Source organism: Hemicordylus capensis, chromosome 1, assembly GCF_027244095.1.
Source record: "Hemicordylus capensis ecotype Gifberg chromosome 1, rHemCap1.1.pri, whole genome shotgun sequence".
In the NCBI taxonomy this organism is placed as follows: domain Eukaryota; kingdom Metazoa; phylum Chordata; class Lepidosauria; order Squamata; family Cordylidae; genus Hemicordylus; species Hemicordylus capensis.
Window position 1 is genome coordinate 296,361,257 of NC_069657.1, and position 14,804 is coordinate 296,376,060.

General features: G+C 41.7%; 1 protein-coding gene across 1 annotated transcript in view; it reads right to left on the reverse strand.

Moving 5' to 3' along the window:
* Nucleotides 1-14,804, reverse strand: part of COL21A1 (collagen type XXI alpha 1 chain) — a 191,530-nt gene that overhangs the window by 126,237 nt on the left and 50,489 nt on the right. Inside the window, exons 3-6 of the mRNA XM_053286444.1 lie at nt 13,951-14,502; nt 5,138-5,306; nt 4,798-5,014; nt 2,502-2,675 (exon numbers count right to left, since the gene is read on the reverse strand). Of these exons, the coding sequence (XP_053142419.1) occupies nt 2,502-2,675; nt 4,798-5,014; nt 5,138-5,306; nt 13,951-14,502 (1,112 nt within the window). The remainder of the gene's footprint in view (nt 1-2,501; nt 2,676-4,797; nt 5,015-5,137; nt 5,307-13,950; nt 14,503-14,804) is intronic.

Here is a 14,804-nt window from a genome sequence, read left to right on the forward strand (position 1 = left end):
TAGCATGCAATCTGGAAAGCACCCTGGTATGACACTGCCTTCTACTGAATCAGACCATCAGTCTATCTAGTTCAGTATAATCTACACTGACTGGCAGCAGCTCTCCAGGGTTCCAGACCAGGGTCTTTCCCAGCAATACCAGGAGATGGCATGGATTGAACCTGGGACCTTCTGCATGCAATGTCCGTGCTCTACCACTGAGCTATGGCCCCATCCCAAACACATGCACTTCTGAGAAATGCTCCCTCTACACTATAAAGATATAAATGGTACAAACATGCTGGCCATTGGGGCTCCCAGCAGTTAGCTTGCTTAAGTTCCCCCCCCCTTAAATGAGGTTAGTGGCGCAAGCGCTCCACTAACCCCATTTTACTAATTGTGTGCCACTGTGGTGCGGCTCCGCAGCGACACACAAGTAGAGCCCCAACAGGGCAGCTACAAGCAGGCTCCGGGCCTCGGAGGGCTCCCCAGAATGCCCTGCGCACTTGACAGGACATCCTGGGCCTTCCGGGGGCTGGGTCGCCCCCACCAGCTCTGTGACAGAGCCAGTAGTCATATGGGATGCCGCCCCAGCCGCCCTAGGACAGCTCCCTGCTCATCTTCCTGCTTAGCCCACTCTCCCCAGGAAGGCTCTCCACACTGCTTGTGTGGAGAGCCTCAGAATCTAGCATTCAGCTGATCTCAGTATCAGAACTACACAGGGAAGCCCTTGCCCCCTTTTTCCTATACTACTGACTTTTCCATCCCAATACAGGTCTTACAAAGTTGAGTTTCACTGCTGTACACTGTGCAGCAGTGGCCTTAGCCACCATCCAGTGTAATACAGTTTTAAAGCTGCTGATTATTGTGCAATTTAGACTGAACTGAATTAATTAGACTGTTTCATTAATGGCAGTTGACAGCAGTATTAAAAATTAAAAACATAAAATAAAACGAACCTCCATGAATTAACTCTGCGGTAATAAGGAACATTTTACATACCAATGCACATTTCCACATTTGCTGAGAAATCTTTTGTAAAATGCACATTAGGCTTATCTTTATGTGACAAAACACAAATGCAAAAGGCAAGTGCAGCGTGTTCCTCAAAAGTAGTTCAGACGCATATTTGCAGTTTACACATTTATTCTGGCAGGCTAGAACAAAGCACCCAACACTGTATGCACTCCATGGAGTACTAAGACTGCAGAACATAAGGGAGAGAAGAGTGCCAAAGTCCATACACTGTGTTCTCTGTAGTGCCATCAAAGCCAATGATGGAAAGAGCACAATAGCTGCTTGCAACTCCTGTACTCCTTTTGTACTAGCAATTCTCACTGGATATTCTGTTCTTCAAAAACGTTATGGAAAATTATCCCCACTTTCTAGAGAAACGTTGACCTCTGATTATTTCAGCCAGACACATGTATTTTCTCATTTGAGCAGAAGTGCTCAAATTTTGACATAGTGAGTCTTTCCAAGTCAAGAGCAGGAAAAGTCTGAGACTCCTTATCTTCACTGGCAATGTTCTCTCCTTCCAGGCATGACAACTGTACAGTTATGTGAGGGCAGAAACACCATTAAAATGACTATTGCCAGGATCCAGAGAAGTCCATTTGCAAGAAGTCCATCCATGCCTATATGGAGGACATTTTCCCTATATCTTCCTATATGCCTATATGGATATTTTCCCTTCTAATGGCAGCCGCTCACACTTCAGGAAGTGCTGCTCTAAGCTCTCAGGGTGGCTTTTGGGAGAATTCCATTGGAATGGTGGAGATGAAAGTTCCCCTTGTAGAACATGACACACAGGGCTTTAGAGCCTGGTCTATCTGTAGCATTTTAAAGTAGAAAAATGAACTCAGAAGAAACAGTGAACTATATTATGTAGAGATGTGCCTGCCTCTTCACTTACTGCAGTGCTCCCCAAAGCCACTCCTGAGCTTTGGGAGGGCTTGGAAAAACACTTCATGAGCCGGGGGGGCGGGGGGGAGACTAACATGCTCACTACTGTCAGCTAAAGTAAAGTGTGCCATCGAGTCGGTGTCGACTCCTGGCGACCACAAAGCCCTGTGGCTGTCTTTGGTAGAATACAGGAGAATACAGGCTTACCATTGCCATCTCCCGCGCAGTATGAGATGATGCCTTTCAGCATCTTCCTATTACACTGCTGCCTGATATAGGTGTTTCCCATAGTCTGAGAAACATACCAGTGGGGATTCAAACCGGCAACCTCTGGCTTGCTAGTCAAGTCGTTTCCCCACTGCACCATTATGTGGATTATCCTTTTAAATGCAAGCACATGTCATATATAAAAGATAAAATAAATATCAGAATATAATGCATATAAGCGATAACAAAGCCACCCCAAGTTCTAACAAATGATTACATAAGGTTGCAAAACCAAAGCATATGTACTGGGAAGTATCTTCCAATGGACTTGTTACTGAAGATCAGGCTGTAGATCTAACGTTTAGTAGACATGTTGGTTTCCTACAAATTAATATCCTGAACATACATACCTGGACAGTCTCCTCTTTCCCAGAATATTTCCCAATTTGCGTCAATCCACTAATATAGATCCCTAAAACAGGATGCAATGGCTTCACTTCGGTTTCTTGATCATCTATATACAATGTTACATCTGCTTCTGTTACTAGGAGGCGGATTTGATGCCAGCCATCATCAAACAATGTCTAGGAAAAAATACATTACACAAATACACACATTTATACTCCTACATTTAAGGATATTAATTAACTTGGTTTCAAGATTTGCTTGTTGACATTAACAATTTAACCACTAGTACATTATCTATTATATCAACTTAACGGAATGGCCCAATATTTGTGTTAGACTAACAAAAATCTCAAACTCCTTTTCTTTACTATCTATGTTGTTGTTGTTATTAATTCGATTTCTATACCACCCTTCCAAAAATGGCTCAGGGAGGTTTACACACAGAAATAATAAATAAATAAGATGGCTCCCTGTCCCCAAAGGGCTCATGTTCTAAAAACAACAACAAGAAGATACACACCAGCAACAGTCACTGGAGGTACTGTAATCTACTATAGATAGATTACATCTACATCTGTGTCAGGTTTCATGTTTCCACCTTGTGTTTGTCTGAAAAATACTTATAATTTCAATATATCATTAATTTCTGTCTCCTTTATGAAGCAATTATTTATATATGGTATATCCAGATAAAAAAGGCGACTTAGACAAACACATAGACGTGTGTGTCAACAAAGACAATTTAGACAGACATTAGAAGTTCTCAAAAGAAATAAGGACCTTCCATGGGAGAAGTGGGAATGCCACAGATAGTAGCATATAATTCTGGCTGAACTACAATTTTATCTACACCATGCTACAAAGAAAGCCATCATGCAATATGAGTAGGGACTAACTACCCAATGCCAGGGCATGTTTCTGATCTTTGCCTCTCCACATAAAAACCCAAGAACAGCCCTGCTTGATCAGGCCCAAGTCCTATCTAGTCCAACATAGTAGCCCACCATAGTAGCCCACCAGATGGGCTACTACTTCACATAGTAGCCCACCAGATGCCTCTGGAGAGCCCACAAGCAAGAGGTATGTGCATCCCCTGTCACTTGTTGTTGCTCCCCTGCAAGTGGGATTGAGAGGCCTCTTGCTTCTGAGGCTGGAGGTGGCCCACAGCCACCAGAGTAGTAGCCATTGATAGACCTATCCTCCATGAGTTTGTCTAAGCCCCCTTTAAAGCCATCCAAGCTGATGGCCATCACCACATCCCATGGCAAAGAATTCCATAGATTAATTATGCACTGAGTGATCTTCTTGTCGGTCCTAAATTTCCCAACCTTCCATTTCATGGGATGACCCCTGGTTCTAGTGTTGTGTGTATGTGTGAGAGAGAAATTTATCTCTGTCCACCCTCTCCACTCAAAGCATAATTTTATACACCATGATCATGTCTCCCCTTAGTCACCTCTTTTCCAAGCTAAAGAGTCCCAGATGCTGTAGCCTAGCCTCATAAAGAAGGTGCTCCATGCCCCTGATCATCTTGGTTGTCCTCTTCTGCACCTTTTCTAGTGTTACAATATCCTTCTTAAAATACGGTGAGCAAAGCTGTATGCAGTACTCCAGATGTGGCCGCACCATAGATTTGCATAAGGGCATTACAATATTAGCAGTTTCATTTTCATTCCCCTTCCTAATGACTCCTAGCATGGAATTAGCCTTTTTCACAGCTGCCACACACTGATTCAACACTTTCAGTGAGCTGTCCACCACGACCCCAAGATCTCTCTCCCTTGGTCAGTTGCTGACAGCCCAGATCTCATCAGCGTATATGTGCAGTTGGGTTTCTTTGCCCCAGTATGCATCATTTTACACATCCTTTCAACACAGATGAAAGAAACACATGTCAGCTTTGAGATGGCACATCCACCAGCCTTGACAAAATGCATTAAAACATTTGTACAGTTGTACCCAGATATCAATTCCCAAGTACCCAATGTAAAGGGAAACCATCCACCAATCAGTTACTCTGTGCCAAGGGTTCTTAACCCTTTTGCCTCCCCTCATCAGATGCTCAAGTATTATCCATTGGAATCCCACCTCATTTATAATTGTATAAAAATGTTATCATTAGAAATCAAGAAAAATAAAGGATGTTCCATATTTTATTATAAATGATGTAATATATAACATTTTCCACAGACCATCTGGACCTATCCCATGGACCCCAGGTTAAGAGCTCCTGCTCTATGCATTTAAAGATGCAGTTTGGTCATTGGTAGTTCAATCCATAAGTGAAGTATTCTTTACCTTGACACGGGGTGAAGTAAAAGTAGCAACCTGAGTATCATTTACTATACTTGTGGTAGTAAATGACAATGTTCTGTCTTCTCCATTTATAGTGACAGCTATTTGTGGCCTTCCATCCAGGCTTAGAATCCTCCACAAATCCCAGGTTTTTCTGACTTTAAACCTCTGAGTGGAAACAAACACATATGATGGAGGCAGACCTTCCGGAAAGACATTCCTGTAAAAAGATTATTTTAAAGTGTTTTAAACAAAATATATATTCTTTGACAGATAATTCCAAAATAATACACAAGGAATCAAGTTTTATTCAAAAATGATAAAGCTCTTTAAAAAGAAGTACCTTGTCAATTCTGACAAATCAACACGTGAAATTACTTCATATGCTTTGGCATTAGTAGATGGGATCTGAATTCTCTTTTTCACCTTTTTCTTCACACCTAAGCCTAGTAGGATATCAAATCCCTTTTCATCTCGAGATGCCACAGGAATTCTTGTTGGGCAAACAGATTCTACATGGCAACAAGATTACACAAACCATTAAGTTTAAGTGTGCAATGCAAAAATAGTACAATATATCAACTTTGAACAAATAAGGGTTAATTTTACTCCACCGGAGCAGATGAGAATGCATCTTAAGCTGTCACTGTGGTACCACCTTGCTAGTCCACCCATTCAAATTTAATCTCCGCTGTGAATTTGCTACGATGCCTTAGGAATGCGGCTATCACTCAGCCTCATTCCCCATTTGAAATATGAAATATGGGGGTAATAATCCTGGCTGGCATCCTAAATAATAAAGCACCAAATGCAAAGAGTAAGCACTGATGCTTCTAAAAAGTTCAATTCAGTTAGCTCCACTGTTGGCTCAGGAGTGGGGGCAAATTTCATCCTTCCCCAGAATGTGTTCTGTGCCACCCAAAAATATGTCCCTGAAGATTGCACAGTGTTCAGGGACTTATTTTTTAGTGACACAGAGGACTTTCAGGAGAAACGGGAGGTAACTGAAATACACACACCCACCAGTGAAATGTAGAATTCTGTCAAATTCAGTACCTCTTTATTCTTGTATTGCAAGGGTGGAAGCATCAAGTAGTAACTCCTTTCCTAAGCTGCAATATTGCCACAATTCTGACAGAGGTCAAAAGCCCTAAGACAGATGCTTTATCACTCCTATAAGGAAGGAGGAGGGAGTTTTGAAGGACCCAGAGGACATACTGGGCCCGTTCAGATAGAGTGGAAAACCATAGTTTCCTTCTACATGAACATGACTTTTAACTATTCTTGACCCACATGTTCTTTATGCCTCATTCCCCTTACTTCCTTGATTCACACTGGTCAAAACCCCAGTTTATTTTAACCATGGCTCTGAAACTCATGTAAACCTTGGACCTGCGGTTTTAACTCTGATTTCCAAACCAGAATGTGAAACCTGAGTTTAGACTTGGCTTCACATCTTGGTTTGGAAGCCAGAGTTCTCAGATTTGCATGTGCTGCGGTTTAAACAAAGGGGATGTTGATGTCACACTTTTATGGCAGAGCCCAGGAGAGAAAAGGAGTCAGGAAGCGGGGAGCATATGAGCTTGGGAGAATGAGATGCTATGTCCACATATTTCCATTATGTCTGAACCGCCACATAGTTTACACTTTCTCTTCCTTATTTAGAGGTCTTGGCAATGCAGAAGGGGGTATCATTTACAAGTCACTGACACTCCTCTTCCTTGCCTCTACCCCGCTGGCCCACTGCAGCGCTCTATGCTGCTATCCCTTTATTCTGCAGGACCTAACAGGAGAAGGAACACAGGAGATCCACTGAAGTCTCATTATCCACATCCCAGAAAAATCTGGAGCCAGGCCTAGCACTAAAAGAAAGACAATGTAGGCATTGCGTAAACTTGTATTAAATCAGTTGTGTTTTGACTTCTTTGTACCCACTAAGCCTGCTATGGACTTGAAGCCACTTTCATTCTCAAAAGAGTATGATGTGTATGCAGAAAAATTCAAAGCTGGCTGAACACTACTCTTTAAAAAACAGAAACAAAAAACACAATACTGGGCACTTAACCTAGAATGTTAAAAAGAGTTTAAAAACACTGAAGTGCCAACATTTCTTTTCAATGACAGAATATACAGTAAAACCTCTGTTATTCAGGCTTCTCAGGGGATGGAGGAGTGAACTTTGTCCCAAAATGGAGAAGTGAACTGATTGAAGTTTGAAAAGCCACAGGATAAGCTCCAGCCTCCACTATCACCCCTCATCAATGCTTTTAGAGGATTTTTTTTAAGCAGCCTTGCCCAGGGCTGATTTGATTTAATCAAATTGGTTTAAATCATGATTGAAATTATTTCACAGAAAGACTCAATTTTAATTATTCAAACCACTAATTTTCATTTTCTCATAGAAATTTCTTTCATTGAAAAATCATTTTCTAGTAAAAGTACATTCTTCTTGTCTAATATAACCTTAATACATATTCAAAGATAGATCTAGGTTTCATTTTTAGAAGGCTGGTACACACTTTTCACAATGCTGTTAGCAGGGGGAGAGTAATTGACCCTATCCCCCCCCCCACATTACAGCACCCCCAGTGATAGTTGTTGGTGTCTATCTTGTGTTTCTTTTTAGATTGTGAGCCCTTTGGGGGCAGGGATCCATCTTATTTATTATTTCTCTTTGTGGAATGCTTTGGAAACCTTTGTTGAAAAGCGGCATAGAAATTGTTGTTCTTGTTGTTGTTGAAACTTTCATTTGGGCACACATACCTGTCTTACCCACAGAAACTGCTTTAAAATATTCCCAAATAAGGGATATTTTACAGCCTGTTGCCATGATAGGTGTTTTCCTTCTGCAATGGAGGTTACACTCCAAAAATGTTTTCTCAGAATTGCATGAATATTTAAATTCACTTTTGTTTTCATTTTCTATTCAGCCCTGCCCTCCATCCCTTGTATTTAAAATAATATACTGTATAACTCCTTGTTCAGGTATACTTCATCCCCCCAAATCCTCTATTCATTTATTGCCCACATCTGTCATTGCACTTGAGAGGGCTTGAATGTGTGTGTGTGTTGCAGGTACACCACCTGCAGAACAAGTCTGATCAAGTCTATTCTCTCTCATCCTCATATACTGCTCTTAACATGTTCATAGAATATAATGTGAAGTTATGATTAATATTCATGATGATATCTTTGTCCAAAGTTGTTGTTTTTAAAGAATTTTTAAGAACCTAAGAATTGTTTTTTAATTAAAGTACAATTTAAATTTAAAAAAAAATCTATTTAAATTAAAAAATCTGATTTAAATGTTTTTAAATGCAATTTTTTCATTTGCATTTAAAAATAAATAATAAAAAACCATCAATTTTTATCAACCCTGGCCTTGCCATGAGGCATGAGAGAGTGCTGTTAGGGACAGCAGCCCTGCTGGAAAAATGCAAGCTCATAGGTGTATAAAGAGAGCCCTCTAAATCTTAACCAAAGTGCAGTTCAGGCTACAAAGATAACCAGGTTTTACAACAGCATGTTCCACTAAAGAGCTAGTGGTAGCTAGTGGTAGCAAGTATGAATTGTCCCCTTTGCTAATCAGGATTCACCCTGGTTTGCATTTTAATGGAGGACTACATGTGTGAGCACTGTAAAGTATTCCCCTTAGAGGAGGGGGCAGCTCTGAGAAGAGCATCTGCAAGTAGAAGGTTCCAAATACCCTCCCTGGCAACTTCAAGGCAGGGCTGAGAGAGACTTCTGCCTGCAACCTTGGAGAAGTTGCTGCCAGTCTGTATAGACAATACTGAGCTAGATGGACCAATGGTCTGAATTCAGCTTCCTCTGTTCCTAAAGTTAAACAAAAAATAGATATGTAGATATGTATGCATTCTGCCCCAAAGAGCTAACATCATGATACAGCAAGACACAACGGCTTGAGAGCCCATGACTAGATCTCCTGCACTTTTCTTTTCTTTTTAAAAGCAAATGCAGACAAATGGGAGAGAGAGATTGAGATCAGGGCCAGGGCAGTGACAGAAGGGAAGTTAACCTGTATGTCACCTATATGTGAGACTGGGAATATGGCACAGGGAGAGGGATTTTAAGAAGGCCCCCATCCAAATATCCCTGCCCTAGCTGCATTTATTCTTTCAGAGATCCGATTATGGGTTTTCCATCAACTTGTCTAACTTGGCCCTATTTTTGATATTGTGGGAAGACAACAGAGAGATGGGAAGAATGGGACATAAACAAGAGCTAAAAGGCAAGGATTTATTTCTACAAATTTGCAAAATCCAGCACTTTTGTGAACATCATTCCTTTTCTGAATAATTTGAAATATTTTGAAACCATAACACATATCCAGAGAGAAAGGCTCAACACATGATCAATGTGTAGAGCCTCAAGGGATCTGGCAGGGAAAGCAGGCTTAGCCCAATCTCCCCGCTTATAAGCAATTGCTCATTGCTGGACAGCTGGATCTGCAGCCCAGATGAGCAGCAGCTTCAGTCGGGCGCTCTTGCACCTGGCCATGGCTCTCTGGGGAGCTCCAGCCCCCAGAGGGCATCGTGCAACTGCACCATGCCTTCCTGCAGTCCCCCTCCCCTCTCCCCCCACCCCGAGTATGTCAGTCGTGGCTGCAAGTAACCGTGGCAGACACACGGTCGAAGAAACAAGTTTAATGGAGCACTTGCTCCATTAACCTCGTTTAGCGGGAGGCATTTTTAGGCGGGCTAGCCACCCCTGGAACCACTAGGCTCATCCGTGAGCCCAGTTGTTATGACTATCACTAGAAACTGGGCAGGGCTCCCTTAGGCTGGTTTCTAGTGATCATGGGAATAGCTTCATTAAATTTCATTTCAAATCCATCCTGAAGTAGGACCATGTCACAGAGTTAAGTTTCAGAACTCAAGGGATAGTCCCAACCTTCCCAAGGGTCCTGAGAACATGTCACTCATTGAAAAAACAATATTAACTTAGGGCAACTTCAAACAAGCTTACATTGCTCTTTGAATGTTTCTCTCTCCAGGATGAAAAGAGCATGTGCAGAGAGAGGAAGGTTACCACGTCTGAGTTTTTAGTAGCTCATGATTTAGTAACTCATGATTCAGGAAGCTCGAAAAAAGGTGGGTTCTGCAGCTGCTGTAAATGGAGCTATAACACTGGAAGCTAGACTGGACTGTGGTGGAACCATGACATGGTAAGGGGCTGTCTGGAGGACAAGTTGGCAAGCCTCACAGAAGCACTGTAATTCTGCTCAGGTTGGCGTATGGAGCTATTTTGAGGACAGCAGTCTCTGACCAGGTGCTGTCAACACACATTCAAGAGACCAGTCTTTCTCAAGCTTCTGAGACGTATGAATCCACTGAGACGTATGATTCAGCTGATAGCTGAGGCTGCTGCAAAGTCTGAAGGCAGGTCAGGCAGCCAGAATTTCATACTCATAACAGCTAGTCTAGACTTTGGAATTGCCAGATGTGGCGATTGCAGAGTTGGCCTTGGCGGACAGTTTCGTTTCCTGACTTCTCATGCAAATTTATTTTTTCTGAATACCAGACTTGTGGTTCCTTCTGCAGCATACTTTTCCTCAGGAAGTTTTACTGAATAACAAAACTGAGTTCTACCTAGGGATGTGCATGAATCTATTTATTCAATTCGATTTGTGCCTGACTTGAATCAACCCTTATTTGTTTTGTGTCTGAATCTGCCCTCCGAATCACCCCAGATTCAATTTTGATTCAATTTGCTTTGGATCGATTTGGACCACTTATAAAGGTCCTAGGGGCACCAAACGTGGGTGGTGGATAGGTCCCCATGGCTCCCACCTAGCAACCAAACTTCAAGGCAGTGGGGCACTTGGTTGATTTTTAATGATTTTTTTTTAGTTTTTACTGGTTTTTTATATTTCTGCCATAGGAAATAATGGGAATTCAAAGCTATCCTATCCTATCCCTAACATGGATCCCCAGCTTTCATTTTTTTAAAAAAAGCCAAGCTCTAGCCCTTGTAGAAGTGGAGTTATGGAGCAAAATGTGCGGTCACTATTTTTCAAGTGTTTGGATTCTTTGGTGTCTAATAACTTTTCGTCATAATGAATCCCTATGAGGGTTCATTATACGCCTTCATTTTGACTGTCATTGGACAGGGCCAACTGTCAACCGCCATGTGCCAACTCCCCCCCACCCACGCGCCCACACACACACACACACACCTGCAAGGCAGTGGGGTACTCATTTTAATTTTTAAGAATATCTAAATGTTTAGATTTAAAGACCTCCAGGCGGTCTTGGAGGAAACTGACTATCTAGACCCATTTCAAACTGGTTTTCAGACAGACTATGGGGTGGAGACTGCCTTGGTCGGCCTGATGGATGATCTCCAATTGGGACTTGACAGAGGAAGTGTGACTCCGTTGGTCCTTTTGGATCTCTTGGTGGCTTTCGATACTATCGACCATCGTATCCTTCTGGAACATCTGAGGGAGTTGTGGGTGGGAGGCATTGCTTTGCAGTGGTTCCGCTCCTACCTTTCTGGCAGATCCCAGATGGTGTCGCTTGGAGACTGTTGCTCTTCAAAATCTGAGCGTTTATATGGGGTCCCTCAGGGCTCCATACTGTCTCCAATACTTTTTAATATCTACATGAAACCGTTGGGAGAGATCATCTGGAGATTTGGTGCTGGGTGTTATCAGTATGCTGATGACACCCAAATCTATTTCTCCATGTTAACATCATCAGGAGAAGGCATATCCTCCCTGAATGCCTGCTTGGAAGCAGTAATGGGCTGGATGAGGGATAACAAACTGAGACTGAATCTAGACAAGACGGCGGAGGTACTTATTGTGCGGGGTCGTCACTCGGGAAGCGATATTGATCTACCTGTTCTAGATGGGGTCACACTTCCTCAGAAGGAACAGGTATGCAGTTTGGGAGTGCTTCTGGATCCACACCTTTCCCTGGGTCCCCAGGTTGAGGCAGTGGCCAGAAGCACTTTCTATCAGCTTCGGTTGATACGCCAGCTGCGTCCGTTTCTTGAGGTTCATGATCTCAAAACAGTAGTACACTTGTTGGTAACCTCCAGACTTGCTTACTGCAATGCGCTCTATGTGGGGCTGCCTTTGTACATAGTCCGGAAAGTTCAATTAGTACAAAATGCGGCAGCCAGGTTGGTCTCCGGGTCATCTCGAAGAGACCATATTACTCCTATATTACAGGAGTTGCACTGGCTGCCAATAAGTTTCCAGGCAAAATACAAAGTGCTGGTTATAACCTATAAAGCCCTAAACAGCTTGGGCCCACGGTACTTAAGAGAGCATCTTCTTCTGCATGATCCCCAACATCCACTGCGTACATCAGGGGAGGCTCATCTGTGGCTACCTTCATGTCGTCTGGTGGCCACCCAGGGATGGACCTTCTCTGTTGTCGCCCCGAGACTTTGGAACGCACTTCCCGTGGGAATAAGTGTCTCCCCATCTCTAGCAGCTTTTTAAAAGTGTCTAAAGACTTCTCTTTTTACCCAGGCCTTTTAGCTTTTTAACTTTGTAACTTTTTAACTTTTGGATTATTTATTGATTTGTTTTAAGCTGTTTTTAATAGTTAATTGATTTTAATGTTTTGTTTTTATTTGTTGTGAACCGCCCTGAGACCTTGGGTTAGGGCGATATAAAAATGCACTAAAAAAAATTAAAAATAAAATAAATAAATAGATTATTTCATGTCTAATAACTTTTCCTCATAATGAATCCCTATGAGGATTCATTATACGCCTTCATTTCTTCATTTTGACTATCCTTGGACATTGCCAACTGTCAACTGCCATGAGTCAACTACACACACACACACACACACACACACACAGGAGTACTCAGTTTATTTTTTAGGTATTTTTGAAGTGTTTAGATTCTTTGGTGTCTTCGTTACACACCTTCATTTCTTCTGTTCATTTTGACCCCACTGCTTTGCAGGTGGGGGTGGGGAATCAGTGGCATTCTATGTTCCCACTACCCTGCAACCCACAAGCCACTGGGTACTCATTTTATATTTTAGGAATTTTTGAGGCGCTTAGACTCTTTTGTGTGTAATGAATCCTCATAAGTAGTCATTATGAGGAAAGGTTATTAGACACCAAAGAGTCTAAACACTTGAAAAAAATCCTAGAACATAAACTTAGTACCCCACTGCCTTGCGGGTAGCAGTGGGGTGTAGTTGGCACATGGCAGTTGACAGTTGGCACTGTCGAAAAGACAGTCAAAATGAATAGAAGAAATGAAGGTGTGTAATGAATCCTCATAGGGATTCATTGTGGGAAAGTTATTATACACCAAAGAATCCAAACACTTGAAAAATAGAGATCACACATTTTGCTCCACAATTCCACTTCTACAAGGGCTAGAGCTTAGCTTTTTTTTTTTTAATGCAAGCTGGGAATATGAGGGAATTAATAGCAGTGATCCAATCTTGAATCAATTCAAATTGAATCAGGTGTGATTCGATTTGTACCGAATCTAGCCAACGGACCACAGGGGTGATTTGTTTTGTCTCCATATCACTCGGATCAGCTAAGTTTGTGTACAAATCGATTTGTACCCGAATCGTTTCACACATCCCTACTGCATTCTGCAAGGTGTATCCATGTGATTATTTTTAATGCACCAAAGCCCTGTTCATGAAAGCTGGGAATCTGGGGAAATGAAATGAAATGAAATGAAATGAAAACTGGGAATCTGGGGGAATTAATAGGAGGGATCTGAATCTCAAATCGATTTGAATCAAATCTGGCATGATTTGATTTGGACTCGAATCTAGCCAATGGACCACTGGGGTGATTTGTTCTGTCTCCAAATTGCCTGAATCAGCTAGCGATTTGCACATCCCTAGTTCTACCTGTCACATGAGTTGCCTTTTAATTTGCCAAAATTAATACACGATTACTCCCAAAATCAACTTATTATTTAAGGCAGACAGCATTTCAACTATCTAAGGGGCAACTCGCACATCAACTAGAGATCCTGTGCTGTGTAGCAAGTACACCCATACACTTTACATCACAAGTTAGGTAACATACGTTTACATCCATTGTTACCTCATGTACCACTGAAGTACAAAAAATCAATAAGAAACCATCACATACCTCAAAAGTTTGATTATACTGGAAAGAGGCATTAATGTTTACCTTCACAAAGTTTCTGCTTTATTACTTCTCTTATTCTGGATATTGCGATATAATCTTCAACATAGAAAACGTACGTTGTGGAGGGCTTGTTGGCAATGGCTCTTAGTTCATCCTCTTCTGTTTCTGAACCAACTCCAATGGCAAACAGGGTGATCTTGTTATTTCTTGCTTCAGCTGCCGCATCTTTGACATCATCTTGTGATTTGCCATCAGTGAGAACCACTGCTATTTTTGTAAGAAATCTTGAGGATTTAGCAAATAGGTGATCAATTGCAAACTGAATTGCTCTCCCTGTTCTTGTATTTCCACCCAAGTACTGTATGGATTCCATTTGTCTGACTAGATTTTCATTTGAATCATAAGTCCCAAGTGGGATTTCAAGTACAGGATAATCACTGTACTGAACTACTCCAACTTGAATAAACTTTGGCCCTATGTCAAAATTACTTGTAATATTGACAAGCCATTTTTTTACTATTTCAAAGTTTTCTGGTCCAACACTGTAGGAGCCATCCAAGATGAAAACTAAATCTGTCGGGGCAGTCCGGCAACCTTAACAAAGGGAGAGGAAAAGAAAGGGGGTTTTTAAATCAAGTTCAGAAATTTGTGTTAAAGGTAGTTTATTTAGATTGTCAGGCTTCAGTGCCCAATACTCAAATATCATAACTGTTCTGCAAACACAATATATTCTATTTACCCTTAGCAGCCCCAGTCTAAGATAGTCAAGCTTATGTCTCATTGACGTTAATAGGATTAAAGTTTGGCTAGTTGATTTCCAAAGGACTTGAGCATAACTATTTTTGTCTGGATTGGGAACTAAATCGCATATTGGTGACTGTACCATCTGATTACCT